General features: G+C 40.6%; 1 protein-coding gene across 14 annotated transcripts in view; it reads right to left on the reverse strand.

Annotated features, from left to right (window-relative positions):
- limch1a (LIM and calponin homology domains 1a) overlaps positions 1-16,342 on the reverse strand; it is a 395,389-nt gene that overhangs the window by 206,467 nt on the left and 172,580 nt on the right. For all 14 annotated transcript variants that reach the window (XM_063043243.1, XM_063043232.1, XM_063043235.1 and 11 more), the window contains exon 2: positions 3,197-3,267. In XM_063043243.1, coding sequence (XP_062899313.1) covers positions 3,197-3,267 — 71 coding nt within the window. The remainder of the gene's footprint in view (positions 1-3,196; positions 3,268-16,342) is intronic.

Genomic DNA, 16,342 nt, shown 5'->3' on the forward strand with positions numbered 1-16,342 from the left:
GTCATCACTGCCTGACTTCCTATTGCTGTTTTAGAGATTGTTTTTGAAAGATCAATAAATATGTTCATATTATCAATGCACAGCCTTTTTCACATCACTGTTTCAGGAACCGCGGGCATCAGCTGTTGAATTTCTCCCTGCTGCCATTCCTCAGACATGCAGCTGAGAGTACAAGCTCACTGCGATCCCATCATTATTCCAGCCTTTACAGAGTGACCATGTGATTTCCAAGTGATTCAGGTTTGGCAACAAGAACCTTGAGAGGCTGGTGACACAGGTTGATCACCCACAGAGCAGATGTCCTCTGTTCAAGGGGGCCAGGACAGAGGACAGTGAACATATTTACTACAGGGACACACCATTGAAAAAAGGCATGTCCCTTCTAATACAAGATCATTTCCTACCCTGACAAAAACCCTCCTGTGCTGTAGTCTAAAGCTCCTGCCAGGGCGCCCTCAGCAGGAACAGGCGTGCACTCTAAGCAAACCCCAATGCAGACAAATTCCCAGCCCTACTCTGTTTGCTCCGACGATGTGATGGTTCTGTAGAGAGTGGTGATCAGCAAGCTGTTTCCCAGCAGACGTGACCTGAATTGATTCTGAGTGTGTTACCTTGATTTCCACTGTGAAAGCAACACAAGGACGTGTCTGATCCGGTACGTGAGGTTTTCTGAGGTCACATATGCAACTAAAGAGTCTCATGGGGAAGCAGAGCCTATGTTGCCACTGTTCCTCTGAGAAACATAGCTAAGAAGATACCCCCGTAAAACTCGGGTTCGTTAAGTGTTGAATGCTTATACCTGTGTTACCTGGGGAGACATGAGGATGACAGTCCTATGTCATCCATCAGGAGTGTCAGTAATGGACAAACAGACACTGGGAGAAAATAACGGATGCTGGATGTTGCCGAAAAAGGTCAAGACTTCATTGTGGGCATTGTGCAGATTAAGCTGTGAGTATGTAGTGGTGAACAGTTGTCTGACTATGACTCCAGGTTCATAACCTTCAGTTTAAGCCTTTGGCATTCATAAAAGTTGAACTTTTTTCAGAAAGTAAACAGTGACTGTCAAAATTCACACCCTAGACAAATTTTAGACATTTATACTATTGTTTGCAAGTTTCCTTCCACTCGTCACCTGAGCTGAGGTAGATAACTATGGGGAAATTCAGAAATTAGGTCAAGGTAGGAATAGTGGCTTCATATCTTTTTCAGCAAGTCACTACACACTTTAAACCAAAAGCACTGCATCTTTTTAAGTGCATTCAAGGTTGTAATCTAAGAAAACAAGGCAGCTAATTTTCAGAAAGTAATCTCACGTAAAAAGCAATACAAAAGCAATCAGAGAGCCTGTTTTAGTAATTTGAATGCAGGTTAAACTTTGGGCAAAACACCTGGGATAATTTCTTTGAAATCATCCATGAATTATTTTATGTGTACCTGTTTAGAGTCTTGTTTTACCATCACACCTGAAAATGAGGAATCTCTGATATTTTGGTACCCTTTTCAGACCACAATAGAGTGTTAAACTAAATTCCCTAAAGTTTTGAGTGGGAATTGAACCAAGATGTAGTAAGACTGCCAAAAGAGCCATAGTTGATACACAGACATGTAGGCACTCCTGCCCAGAGCTTCATTATCGTTCCTCGCACCCACACCAGAATAGCCACTAGCTGCCACATCCCCAAGTAAATTACAGCTGAGGAAAAGCCAAGAAAGTTGCTTCATTTCCCTGCCTTCCAATCTTCCTTCTGCTGCAGGAACTTGCAAAAGGGGATGATATATCTCTAATACCTCTTGTAAGGAAGAAAACAAGACCTGCAAAACTACCTTGATCACTGGTTGGGTGGAAAATTAAGATGCAGGAAGATCCCGTGGTGTGCCTATTCCTTGCTATTTTCCTTATAGCCAGTGGGAGAAATTTTGTTACTGGCAGGAGACTTCCCTGCACATTTACCGACCTTCCACTAAGGAAGTCAGGTCAGGGTCATGGCAGGGTCAGGGCAGTAGCTAAAATTCCTGCCCTGTCCACACGGCAGAGGGAAGAGGAGAAATCAGGCCAATATCTTGATAAAATAAGCATTGCATATTTGCAAACTGACATCAACACTAGAGGCTTTTCTAACCTACTACAGAAATGCAAAGAACAAAGGTTCACAGAAGTCTAGCTTCGCGTTGATTGGCCCCAAGGCAATAGAGGAATTTATCTGTTACAGATAAGCATGTTTTATTCTGTTAACACTAATTCTTCAGACTGTAATTCACTTCATCATTAGAATAACAGAATCTGTTGACAGATTTTTACAGTATTTTGATGATAAAATATTAGTTTGGAATCTGTGCTCACAGCATTTAAAAACAAAACAAAGATCCAATTGGTTCATTTGCCAGGTTCTGTTTCTGGTCTCACATATCTACCAGATGTCAGGAAATTGCAGGATTAGTTAATAATCTGAGGTTTCAAAATAATTACTTTATCCTTCCAACCTGTTGACCCAACTCAAACTGACCTGCATTAAAGGCCCATAAGTAGGTTCAACCAGCATAATGTTCTGGTCAGTGCTCCAGTGTCACTGTCTATATTTTTAACATCAATGCAAATATACTTTAAGTTCAGACATTATTGTGTGTAACAGCTGGTGACCAGGCACAGAATCGTTGCTTCTGTTACTTTGTAGGTACTGGCACCATTAGGAAGGCAGCCTTTTGCAATGATAGAAACAGAGGGCAAACCACATGGGCTCTTCCAGTATAAATATTTCATTTGTTATAGACTATGAAACAGTAAGTTCCACAGCCAATTATAATACACAACGTGACTTGCACTGGAAAACAGCATCACCACAGAGTAGACTAAAGGTCAACAATGAGCCTGTGTATCTTTTGGCTATAGCCATTCTTACAGTAATTGACATAGCAAGTTTAATTTCTATTTAATAAAAAAGTGGGCAATAATTGCGTAAAGTTAAGTCACTCCAGGCCATAAAACTTGTTCCATATTGTGTAAACTTTGGGACCAATATATAAATAAACTTTAAACATGCTCCAAAGTTCTGAATTCTGGCAGAGCTTTGACCCTAGTAAAACAGCAAAACGGCTAAATTAGTCTCCGCATCAAATGAGAACAGTACTTCTCACTTACTCTATCTAGTTGTTTTCCTTGAATAAATTTCTTGATGAAGAAGCATTAATTACTTACTCGCAAAGTAAAATCCCATTTTCCAGGCCTGTTCGAAAGTCTTTATCACCAAAACTTCTGCCTGTTACTTGCTGTAGATGAGAAAGGAAAACAATTAGCAGGAATATGAATAACTAACACAATTTTCATTAATATCAGCAAATTACAATGATCTTTAATAAGACCCAATAAGACATATGAGCCCACTTGACCCATCAAGTCTTCTCTGCCATTTCACCATGACTGATCCATTTCCCTCTCAACTCCATTCTATAAGACCATAAGACAAAGGAGAAGAACTCAGGCTGGACTATACTCATGGAGAAAGTATCTGTTTCAGTCCACTCCACATAAAACAAATCTAAATGGAGGTCTGATATCAGCTGGAGCTCCTTTTCTCAGGAATGGTGCAAAAATAGTAGGCATTGCTTTTGGGTTCATGTTGGATATATAATTTTGTCATAACTTTACCTCTTAAAAGTAGAACCATAGAAACTACAGCACAGAAACAGGCCCTTTGGCCCTTCTTGGCTGTGCCGAACCATTTTCTGCCTAGTCCCACTGACCTGCACACGGACCATATCCCTCCATACACCTCCCATCCATGTATCTGTCCAATTTATTCTTAAATGTTAAAAAAGAACCCGCATTTACCACCTCGTCTGGCAGCTCATTCCATACTCCCACCACTCTCTGTGTGAAGAAGCCCCCCCTAATGTTCCCTTTAAACTTTTCCCCCCTCACCCTTAACCCATGTCCTCGGTTTTTTTTCTCCCCTTGCCTCAGTGGAAAAAGCCTGCTTGCATTCACTCTATCTATACCCATCATAATTTTATATACCTCTATCAAATCTCCCCTCATTCTTCTACGCTCCAGGGAATAAAGTCCTAACCTATTCAACCTTTCTCTGTAACTGAGTTTCTCAAGTCCCGGCAACATCCTTGTAAACCTTCTCTGCACTCTTTCAACCTTATTTATATCCTTCCTGTAATTTGGTGACCAAAACTGAACACAATACTCCAGATTTGGCCTCACCAATGCCTTATACAACCTCATCATAACATTCCAGCTCTTATACTCAATACTACGATTAATAAAGGCCAATGTACCAAAAGCTCTCTTCACGACCCTATCTACCTGTGACGACACTTTTAGGGAATTTTGTATCTGTATTCCCAGATCCCTCTGTTCCACTGCACTCCTCAGTGCCTTACCATTAACCCTGTATGTTCTACGTTGGTTTGTCCTTCCAACGTGTAATACCTCACACTTGTCAGTATTAAACTCCATCTGCCATTTTTCAGCCCATTTTTCCAGCTGGTCCAAGTCCCTCTGCAGACTCTGAAAACCTTCATCACTGTCTACTACACCTCCAATCTTTGTATCATCAGCAAACTTGCTGATCCAATTTACCACATTATCATCCAGATCATTGATATAGATGACAAATAACAATGGACCCAGCACTGATCCCCGTGGCATACCACTAGTCACAGGAGTTTTATTTTTGACAACGTTACAAGAAACATGTAAAAGAACTGCAGAATTACCAAATTCTGTCAGAATACCTGACAGGATGTGCCTTTGGCGGGGCGGAGGGAACTGCTGATGACAATGTTCCCACATGCCTGAAGGCTTGTCCTTCCCAAAGGTGAAGGTCATGGGTTTAGGATGAATGACCTTCAGCAATCACAATCACCTTCCTTTGTACAAGGTTTGAGTTCACCCACAGGAGGATCTTCCTTTTGCTGTCCATTTACTTCAGTTTTACCAGGTTCCTTATTGTCATACAGTCCAATTCCACCTTGATGTTAAAGACTCATTGCCCATCCTAACTACCTATGCAAAGGTAAGTTTAGTGAACTGTTGTTCCCTGTCAAGCAAAGGTACTTCTGGGCTGCTGTTGCCGAGGGAATCTCAGAGATGGAGAGGGAGGTCAGGAAAGACTATGACTTTGAAGAACTGTGCAGTAGTTATATTCCATGTGCCTACTGCTCTCCACCTTTGGGTCACTCGTCTTACAGACGCCTCCAAGAGGAGCACAACCTTGTCGTGGTTCGGAGGCTTGCGTGTCTTAATGACCCAGAGAGCTATGCTGGCTGGAATCAAGGACGTGTGCTTTAGCTCTTGAAGGGGTCACCCATGCCAAACAGGTCAAAGGGTGGAGGCCGGATTATAAGTGGTCCACCGGACCTCCAAGTTTGGGAGGGGGGGTGGTCAGCTCAGGGCATGACAACCCTGACTGGTAAAACAAAATTGTTACAGAAACAGCAATGAAGAATCCTTCTACATCTGAGTGCGATGGTATTCTTGAGTCTCCACCCAGGACAGTAGTGAAAATTGAGGGGAAGCTACTGGCAGTTTAACTGGTTTCAGCATGGACTAGATGGGCCGAAAGGCCTGTTTCTGTGCTGTACTTCCCTATGACATGATGAAGGAAGACCTGAACACTGCCAGAGATGGAAGACCTTCAATGCTGCCCTAAACGCCAGCAGTGTAACGGGCAGTAAGTAAGTAAGTCTTGCAGATGGGTCACGCAGCAACCACAGGGTGCTGGTGGATTAAGGAGTACTGTAAATGTTCAGAGTTCACCACTGGATACCAATTAAACAGACTGTTTTATCCTTACCGGGGTCAAACCTCTTGAGTTTGTTGGGGCAGCACTTACCCAGGGAAGTGGAAAGCATTTCACACCACTGCAGACTTGGGTATTGTAGGGAGGGAAAGGCTTTTAGGAGTTACCCAGCCTCTAAACTCTTCATTCAGACGTAATGTTTATGTGACTGGTTCAAGTACTTTTTCAAAGGGACCAGCATTTAATTGCACATAAAACTTGCTAAATAATGATGCAGCAGTAGAAGAAAATGTACCAAGATTATCTATCTAAAAAAATCTGGGCCAGTGTGAAAGATTAGACTCCAGTGTATTTACAGGAGATTGAGCCATGGTTTGGAAAAACTGGGTCATCATCCTTTCAATAAATAACATGATTCTTTTACCTTTTATCTGATTTCAAATAACCATAGGTTTATTGCAAATTTGCATTTGAATCAATGTTACAAAAGGAAATCCATCAAACAAATTTTCTTTAAATATTTAAGGATATCAAAGAGGCACATCGCAGAAGCACTTTACATAATCTGAAGAATTTTTTGCAATTGATTTTACGCTAAAATTACTACTTTTTGTACCCAGTCTACTAATTTACCCAATCTACTATTTATTGAAAATATCTTTGCTTGCCATTTTAATGATTTATTTACAAAGAAGTTTGATGTAAAAATGCAGGGTTTCATCTAGAACCCCCCCCCATAGAAAGAAATAATTAATTTTAAGAATCAAAATTTAATTTTAAGGGACAGAACACAATAATACACATCAACCATATGTTGCAAATGACTTGAAAATGGGTCAGAAACCATCTGTGCAGCTGAACTGCAGTGTTACAATTCCCACAGCTGGAGCTCACAAAAATACCCCCAAGTAACAGAGAATTTTAATTTCAAAAGTATTAAAATTCTTAAAAAATTATAGAAGGTGTGTATTAATTCCCTAATGCTACAACTAGTCCCTAGAAGTAACTCATTGACTGTAATTCCTGGAGTCAGGGATGGAGATTTTATTTTAATAGCCTCGTCTCTCTTGCCCTTTCATTTTCTAAAATGTACATTTGCTCATATCTCCTTATAACAGGGAAGGAGAGCCCATTTGATCCATCAATAACACCGAGGCACTCAGAACATTTTCATCAGTGTCATTCCGGCCCCCCAACCACATATTTCCCTTGTAACATTCTCTCACCCAGCCAACATCTTCCGCTCCCCACCCGTTCTCCTGCCAGTCACCTACACTAGAGACTATTTTACAGTAGCCAATTAACTTAACCAGCATGACTTTGAGGAAACTGAAGCACGGGAACACACAGGGGGAATATGTCACTCCACAGAGTTAACACCTGAGGCCAGGATCGAACACAGGTCACTGGGGTAATGCAGCAACAATGGTAATTGCTGCACCACTCTGTTCTTCCCTTAGATTTGCTTTCTTTGGACTTAATACATAAAGTCAGATTGTTACAAATCCCGATGCACATATCCCATTAGCATGTAACGAGAAAGATAAGCAGAAATGAAAGAGATGAATTCACTGGTCCCTGTGAATCTTACGGGTGTATAAGATGATGAGAGTCATTGATCGTGTGGACAAGCCAGAGTCTTTTTTCCAGGGCTAACATTGCTAACATGAGGGGACATAGTTTTAAGGTGCTTGGAAGTAGGTACAAGGGGGAAGTCAATGGCAAGTTTTTCTACACAGAGAGTGGTGGGTGTGTGGAATGCACTGCCAGCAAAGGTGGTTGAGGCAGATACAATAGGGTCTTTAAGAGACTCTTAGATAGGTACGTGGAGCTTAGCAAAACAGAGGGCTATGAGGTAGGGAAATTCTAGCAGTTTCTAGAGTAGGTTACATAGTCGGCACAACATTTTGGACTGAAGGGCCTGTAATGTGTTGTAGATTTCTATGCTCTATGTTAATTAATCCCAATAATCTCCATATTGAAGCATTCTTCAGCCTCTAGTTCTTTTTTTTCCAGTCCTGCTGAAGGGTCTTGGCTCAAAACGTCAACTGTACTCTTCTCAATAGATGCTGCCTGGCCTGCTGAGTTCCTCCAGCATTTTGTGTGTGTTCTTTCTGATTGATTGACAGTTCTGGTATAAACTTGGTAAGGTAGTTAGAGACAGCAGCTTCAATTCGAAGTTACAGATGGGTAGGACTTGACAAGGACATGCTGCAGTCTTGCAACTCTGAATGCCAACACACAAGCAGGTCCTGCCACCGTCTGCACTTTGGATATACCAAAGTCATGATAGATATGGGCTTCGGCAATGCTGTACATCTCCTGCCATCTGCTCAGTGACTCACAGCATGGAAGCCACTGTGATTCAGTCATCAAGTCAAGTCAAGTTCATTGTCATTTCGACCATAAGCTGCTGGTACAGTACACAGTAAAAAAGAAACAACGTTCCTCGAGAACCATGGTGCTACATGAAACAACACAAAACTACACTAGACTATGTGAGACAGCACAAGGCTACACTAGACTACATAAAACAACATAAAAACTGCACTAGACTACAGACCTGCACAGGACCACATAAAGTGCACAAAGCAGTTCAGGGCAGTACAATAATTAATAACCAAGACAATAGGCACAGTAGAGGACAAATTACAATATAATAATAAATGTCATGAGTACGCCTGAAGAATCTACAGTGCAATGACACTCTTGAGCACCAGGATTATAAATTGCTCAAATGAGAAGTTTTAACTTCTGCAAAAATGGCAAAGTCCATAGGATTAGAGACTAGGTTAACTGTGTTTGGTTTCCTCGGAGCACAAGAGTCTGAAGCAGGAACATCAGAATCCTTTATCCTTTATTATTGCCAAGTATGTGGACACATACAGGGAATTTGATGCCAGTTTCCCCGAGCTCTCGCTGTACAGAATCAAAAAGCAAACAAAACAATAGTGCAAATATTGGTAGGAAACATTTCCCCAAGATTAGAGGACATTACAGGCTTAGAGTAAAGGGTAAGTGGTTTGGAGGGGGTCTGAGGAAGAATTTTTTTCACCCAGAGCATGGCTGGAGACACAGAAAAACAACAGCCAGGTACTCTCACAATATTTAAGAAATACCCAGACGAACACGTGAATGGCCAAGACAGAGAAGCCAGAGACCAGTTGCTGGTACTTGGAATTAGTTACAATTACGGAACACGCAATCTGCCATGGTCGTAGGGACACCGTTCCCTAAAGAATGGTCTTTGAGAGGCCACGTGATCTGGTCGTGTGGCCATACCATCTCAGTTTCCTCTTCTTTGCCATGGACAGTAGATCTTCGTTGTGCCTTATGTGCTGGGTGATGGTTCTTTGTACTTCATTGTTTGAGACAGGGTCTGTATAGAAGATGGCTCCTCTGCATCACTTGGGATTGGCATAGATGGTAATTGAGGATCAGCATAGACTGAAGGTCCTATTTTGTGCTTTATGGCTCCATTGTTTTATGATTAATTAAAATGAAATGCCGTACCAACTGTGACAGGAGTTTGTAGATCTCGGTGCCTCCCAACAGAAATAGACTTCTTGAAAAGACTTAATGATGCTTTCATGCAAATGTCTCCTGTATGAGGTCAATTTCTCAAAGTTCACCTCCTTCACACCCAGCTCATGTACTTCTTCCAGCCCTTCCTGCCCTTTTTCGTACTCTGCTTTCTCCAGCAGCAAACTTATTTCCCAGTACCATCTTGAGATTGCTGAAGATTAGTCACCTTTATTATTCACTTAAAACTAAGCAAGTTGCCAACAAATTTGCACAGAGAAAACAAATAATGCTTCTGTATGTACAGTGCATCATAGTTTTTTAGGAAATTCAGTGGATAATTTTCCACAGTCCATGATTTTGTATGAAATAGCGCAGCACTTTGACGTTCTCAACTTCCTCTTGCTACCACAAGCCATCCCTTTCACTGTTGCCTCTTTAGGCATCACTTTATGTTTGTTTGCTGGCACAGTTTCTGAAGTAAGAAAAAATATTCCATTTATTTTCTGATGTTTTTCACATCTTGACTACGTTGTCAGCACTTCACAAAGTTGAACTTTTAGATTAAACTGCTTCAGAAATTAATCATTAAAATTGCAAACAAAAATTGTGGACTGTGGCAACTCATCTCTGTGTAAATGGACTTGGACATCACTGGTTTCACTGCAAACTTGAGACTTTGCAATACTGACAGTAAACACAATGCAAATGTTATAACCCAAATTCATTCTGATATGTCCATCAATGGTCTCCTCCACTGTCATGATGAGGATACACTTAGGTTGGAGGAACAACACCTTAAATTCCATTTGGCTAGCCTCTAACCTAGTGGCATGAACATCGATTTCTCAAACTTCCAGTAATGCCTCCCACCCCCCACCTTCACCATTACACATCTCCTTTTCGCTCTGTCAAGTCATCTCCTTGCCCGCCCATCACCTCCCCCAGTGCTCCTCTTTCTCCCCCCACCACCACTTTTTCTTTCTTCCATGGCCTTCTGCCTCTTTCACCTAGCTCTTCGCTTCATCCATTCCCCTTTAAGTTTCACCTATATGCCTGGTGTTTCTCTCTCCCCTCCCACCCACCTTTCAAATCTACTCCTCAGCTTTTTTCTCCAGTCCGACTGAAGGGTTTCAGCCCAAAACATCGACTGTGCCTTTTTCCATAAATGCTGCCTGGCCTGCTGAGTTCCTCCAGCATATTAGTATGTTACCCAAGTTCATGTAATTTTATCCAGAATGAAACCTTTCATTTACAAAAATTAAATTATTTTATCATAATGTTCACTATTGACCAATTAGATTATAAGGTTTAGTCTGAAAAGTAACATTAGAAAAAAAAATTCTATTCTCAGCAGCTCTTTTCGAAAGACATCACATTGCAGGACTACTTTTCAATTTAGTAATTATGCATGTGCTGTGTAACCTCCCTGAGCAAATAATGAGAGATTAAAATACTTAAATTCAACTCTTCAAGTAAACTTGCCCATCTTAAGAAAGGGACACACTAAAGAGCTTCAAATCAGAAATCCACCTGCTTGGCAAACAACAAGTTGGCACTTTCACAATGTTGCTGTGCTGACTGTTCGCAGTAGAGGGCAGACCGTGACTAATTGGGGCTTTGCTTTACAGATTATATTTTATGACCAGAAGAATGTTGGTGAAATAAGGGATATTTGTGGTAAATTATATTTTAGTGCCATTTTGCATTTGGATTTAAACTAGAAATTCACACAATTAAATAAACTTTCAATCTTCCTCCATCCCGTTGATACTTTTCTCCTGGTTCACCTCCCTCAGTACATCCCGCCCCTGCCCCCCTCCCCCAAATTTAATGTAAACAAAATTCAGCCAGTCATCCTGATTTACACCTGGATTAAGAAGTTTTTCTTGAAATTCTTCTTGGCCTCACCTATCCCCCTAATATTGTATCCTCTACTAATTGCTGGCCAAGCTTAAGCATCCCATCATCCTATTTTTTAACACAGTGTCCTGAGCAGACAAGACCTTCAATTGTAGAATACCCTTCCTAATCCCCTCCATATAGAGTCATTAATTACTACAGCTATTTCAGCACAGAAATATGCCCTTTGCCCCCCCTCACACACACACACACACACACACACACACACACACACATACATATCCATTCTGGCCCTTTTGCCCATCCATACTACTTAAATGTCTACGGCTTGTCTATTTAAATATCTGTCTAGATGCATATCAAACATCTAATAATCTGATTTTACCAACTCCTCTGGCAGCATGATCCAGATATCAAATATTCTCTATGAAAAAAATTACCCCTCAGACCCCCTTTAAACCTCCTTCATCTCACCTTAAATGAATACCCTCTTGTTTTTGATATTGATGCGAGGGTAAAAAGATTTTAACTAGCTACCCTAGTCATATTTCTCATAATCTTGGATACTTCTTTCAGGTTACCTCCCTGCCTCATTCTTTCCAGGATAAAGAAGGCAGACCTATCCAATCTTACTCTGTAACTGAAGTCCTCCAATCCAGGTAAAATCCTCGTGAACCTACTCTCTCCGATGCAAATGTATCCTTCCAACAGCAGTGACCAGAACTGCACAAAATATCCAAGTGCACCCTAAGCAGTATTTTGTAGAGTTGCAACATAAAGTCCCAACTTTGGTATTCCATGTTCCGAAGTGCATGCCATAAACTTTCTTTGTAAGCCTGTTAACCTACATTGCCACTTTTAGTGAAGTACAGACTAGGACCCCAAGATTTTTTTGACTCTTTTACGAGTCTTCAAAAAGTCTTTCTTTTTGACTATCCTTTTCATGATCTGCCCTGACATCTGAATCACAAATATGAATTATTATATAAATGCTGGAAATCTTAAATTAAAACAGAAAATATTGGTGATACTCAACAGGTCAGGCAGCACCCTTGCAGCAGAAACAGATATCCTTTCAGATGAATGATTTATCATCGGATAAATACTAACTAATCCAATGACAAAAAGGTAATTTACCCGATACGTAATTGGATTTTCCTCACTCGATACATGCTGTCTGACCTATAAAAATATTTCCAGTATTATCTTGGAATTCATTTCCATTTGAGCCAAAAACTCTTCATGTGAATCAATGTCAAGTTTTGTTTGTAACCACTCATTGAAGCGCCTTTGAACTTCTTCCTATCTTAACAGGTACAATCTAAAAATACATTCTTGTTAGCATAAAACAAAGAATTTTTGTCCACTGCAATAAGATCTTTATCAACACCACTATTTACCTTTAAAAATCAAATTTTGGTTTCTATATTTGCTTTCAATATAAACTTCTCTAGCAACCTAACAAATTTCTACATCGGTTGATATGTCTGCCAACTGTTACATCATCAATATGCAAACATCCATTTTCCCAAAGGATTAATCTTCAGTTAAAACCCAATAAAGTCTTCCTCAAGATATACATGAATAACAAAATCTGACAACAATTACCTGTGATTTATGCTTGTACTATTTTATTGGCCAATCCTCTATTATTATTATACATGAATGTTAAAAAAGTAGAGTATTCAAACATATTTCAAAGACTATGAATCCACAAGATGACTTCAGGAGATGAGCACCTACGTTACTGTTATTGCTTGTATTGGAAATAATCTGGTTAATCAAGCTATGAAACAGCATAGTTTCCTCTTGTTCATCACAAAACCTTCAATCTCCGTCAATTCACACCGCTGCCCATTTTGCAAAAACATGACACAAGGACACTAGCTTACTCTTTTTTATTATCTGATTACACACTCAGTAAGGCCCTTAAAAGTTGGGGGTTCCTTAGTGCCACCTGATTTGTGTCTATGGGCAGAACCATCCCAACCTTTTTGCTGTGGTTCAGAAGAGGAAAAAAAATTGCTGACTATAGGCGTAGCGCAGAAGTCAGGAAGGTGCTGTGATCAAATGTTGAGGCCTCTCACTTCCAGTTCTGTTACTGGACTCAGCATTGAGCCTGGGTGGATCTAAATGACTTGATATACTTATTCTGAGGCCCCTCCATTTTAAGCCAGCCATTAGAAAAGGATTGTTGACATGGATGGAAAGAGCAAAATGAAGTTTTTTAAAAAACGTGGGTACTGGAGAAATAAAACAAAAAGCAGAAAATGCTGAATATGCTGTGCAGGTCAGACTGCATCTGTGAAATGATAAAGAATGAACATTTTAGTCCTTTTGCCAGAACTATAAAGAAGACAACATGGACTTGTAAGAGTGGTGCATTCCCATGGTCCAAAGTGCCTTACTTTAGAGTATTGATCTCAGTGGTATGCAGCTGGGAAACCACACATGCTGTGAAACAAATCTCAAAAAAAAAGTGAACTACTCCAAAATATTGCTGACAATGTCCTACCTTGTACCAAATCCAGTTCATCCAGTACCTTGTACTCCGAGACCTATATCACTCTTTGCCTGTGAAATTTTCAACCTCACCACTATCAGTCTTTGGCCACGTTACAACCCTCCGAGTCTGCAAGCCTTTTGCTGCCTTCAGCCTTCCCCCTTCCTTCGTTCCCTCTTTGTAAGTCATTAATAAGTCCAACCTTTCTTCAAGTGCTCCAAAGTATCCTTATATGTTATTTATGTATATCATTACATTCCTATGGAGCATCAACACATGTTGAAGGCACTGTACAAACATAGATTGGTGGTGAGGTGCACTCTGTTTGTAGGTTGGACACTGTTCCCACTGGCAGAGGATACAGCAATACAGCACAGACCAGGCTCAACAAGCCGCACTGCCCAGCTCTAGCCTAATCACAGGACAATATACAATGGCCAATTAACCTACAAAGTGGTAGATCTTTGGACTGTGGGAGGAAACCGAGTACCAGGAAGAAACCCACATGGTTCACAGGAAGAATGCAGAAACTCCTTAGAGATGATGCCAGAATTGAACCCCAAATTCCAGAACACTCAAACTGTAATAGCATCATGCTAGCTGCTACTCAGCAAATAAGTAGACTCCAATATCACATAATTGAGTTGGCAGTATGATTTTCTACACGTTTTTTTGAAGATATCAGTTATGTACTGGTGAATGTCCAAATGCATCAAATTTTGAATCTCAGTGGGTAACGTCAGGCAGCTTTCTGAACTTCTCTCACAAATTTCACAGCTCTTGGACTCCCGCCTTGACACCACAAAATTTTATATACATGACTGAAGTAAAAAACAAATATAGGATGAGTCCTGGGAGGGGAAATTCCAAGATTTAAAAATATTGATAAGTGCTTGCAGTGGGAGGGACCTGTCCCCTGCTTGCTCTTGCCTCGCTGGCACAGGGACGTCTACAGCACAACACCTATCAGACGTTCAGTATCCCCAGTGACCTACTGAAAGAAATAATGGCAATAAAATGAAATACACAGAGCATCATGAAGAATGCAATTACGTCAGTCCATGTTGACAATGACGTCAAACAAAATCAGGCACAGGGTGTAAACCGGTGCATTAATACTTAATAAGGCACCATTAAAAATAAACTGCAAATGGAACAAATGGGTGAGGGGGAACAAGTAACATCAGGCACTGAAAGATTGATATTTCTGAAGATGCATTATAATCAGTTTTGCTCTCTCATTTCTCAGCAATATGTCTTCCTCATACCCATCTCAGGAGCCAGCACCAAGAATCATCTTGATGAGATGTTAATAACTCAGAAAATGCTGCCTGTGTCGGGTGCTATAGGCAGGTTTCTTTCAGTCTCTAGTTTTACATGATAGGGCTTACCTGGTTCATTTTCACTGGGTGCTGGCGAGTATACATCTTTTACTTATTCCAATTTGCTAAACCACTGGCGAGCCTGCTCCTTAAATTGTTGCAGTCATTATGACGAAGGGTCCTCCAAAAAAGGAGAAAGGTGACCTAGGGCATAAAGCCAGTGAAGGAAGAGAATATATTTCCAAGTCAGCTTGCTGCGTCACTTGCAGAGGAACTGAAATGGTGGATTTCCCAACATCCATATTTTTGTGAGGTTTGAGGATTGCCAGCAGTGTTTTCTATAGAATGTATCATCAGTATGACAGGAGAGGATGTGTGAGGTCATAAACTGAGTGCCAACGTGTTAAGTACCTCATTCACGCCTTTTGCTCCTGATCATGTTCCCTATCTCAAACAGCGCTTTTCCCTCCCTCTGACCAGACTGTCCCCCGAATCTCATCCGGCACCTACACCCCACAAACAGGTTTGCCCCTGAAGAACGAGTGGCTCCTTATCAGAAGCAGTTCTGTCTAGCTGTTTGGATACAGACGTACAGCAAATTTCTGGGTTCACCTAATCCCCCCCGCTGTCAATCAGCATGACAGTCATGACCGAAAATTATTTGATGTTCTTTCATTATCAAGACTGCATCCCACCCAGCCCAATTAACTTTTCTATTTTGAGAACAACCACCTTTTTTTAAGATTTTTATCTTTCTTTTTATCTTTCCTAACCTGACCACTTCCTTCTCCCTGATGCTCATTTGCAGAATGCTCTACTCCAGTGAGTGCAAATCCAGGGTACACACCTGGTATCACAGCCACATTATTTGCCTGCAGTTCAATCCTTTTTTTAACTGCTTTTTACCACTTATGCTCTATTTTATGCTTTAAAATGCATCATGCCACTTTCTGTAATGCATATAATTCAATTTTCCATCCCGGCTACATAAAAATTCCACCTCAAATATTTTTTAAGCGACACACACTGAAGAAATGCTTAGGAACCAATGCATTCCTCGGTATTTTAAAGAATTAATGATTTGAAAATGCATGATTTAGTCCCTGGAAACGATATCTATCTGTATTGATAATTGATAAACCTATTAAATACTGTAGGATTATTAAACACATCCACTATGAAACCAAATTTGATGATGAGCCAAATCATGTTTGATACCAATCTTGATGGCAATCATTGCTTTCTTGAAATACAGTTTAGTGTAAGGCATTGACTACAGGTGTGTCATGTAATGCATTTTTATTGCATGTTGGAACTCTTGCATGCATGCAGCAACACACGTTGGAAATAATTTACTTCAATCAGACTTCAGAATTAAGATA

This window comes from Mobula hypostoma, chromosome 3 (genome assembly GCF_963921235.1).
Source record: "Mobula hypostoma chromosome 3, sMobHyp1.1, whole genome shotgun sequence".
NCBI classification, from domain to species: Eukaryota; Metazoa; Chordata; class Chondrichthyes; order Myliobatiformes; family Myliobatidae; genus Mobula; species Mobula hypostoma.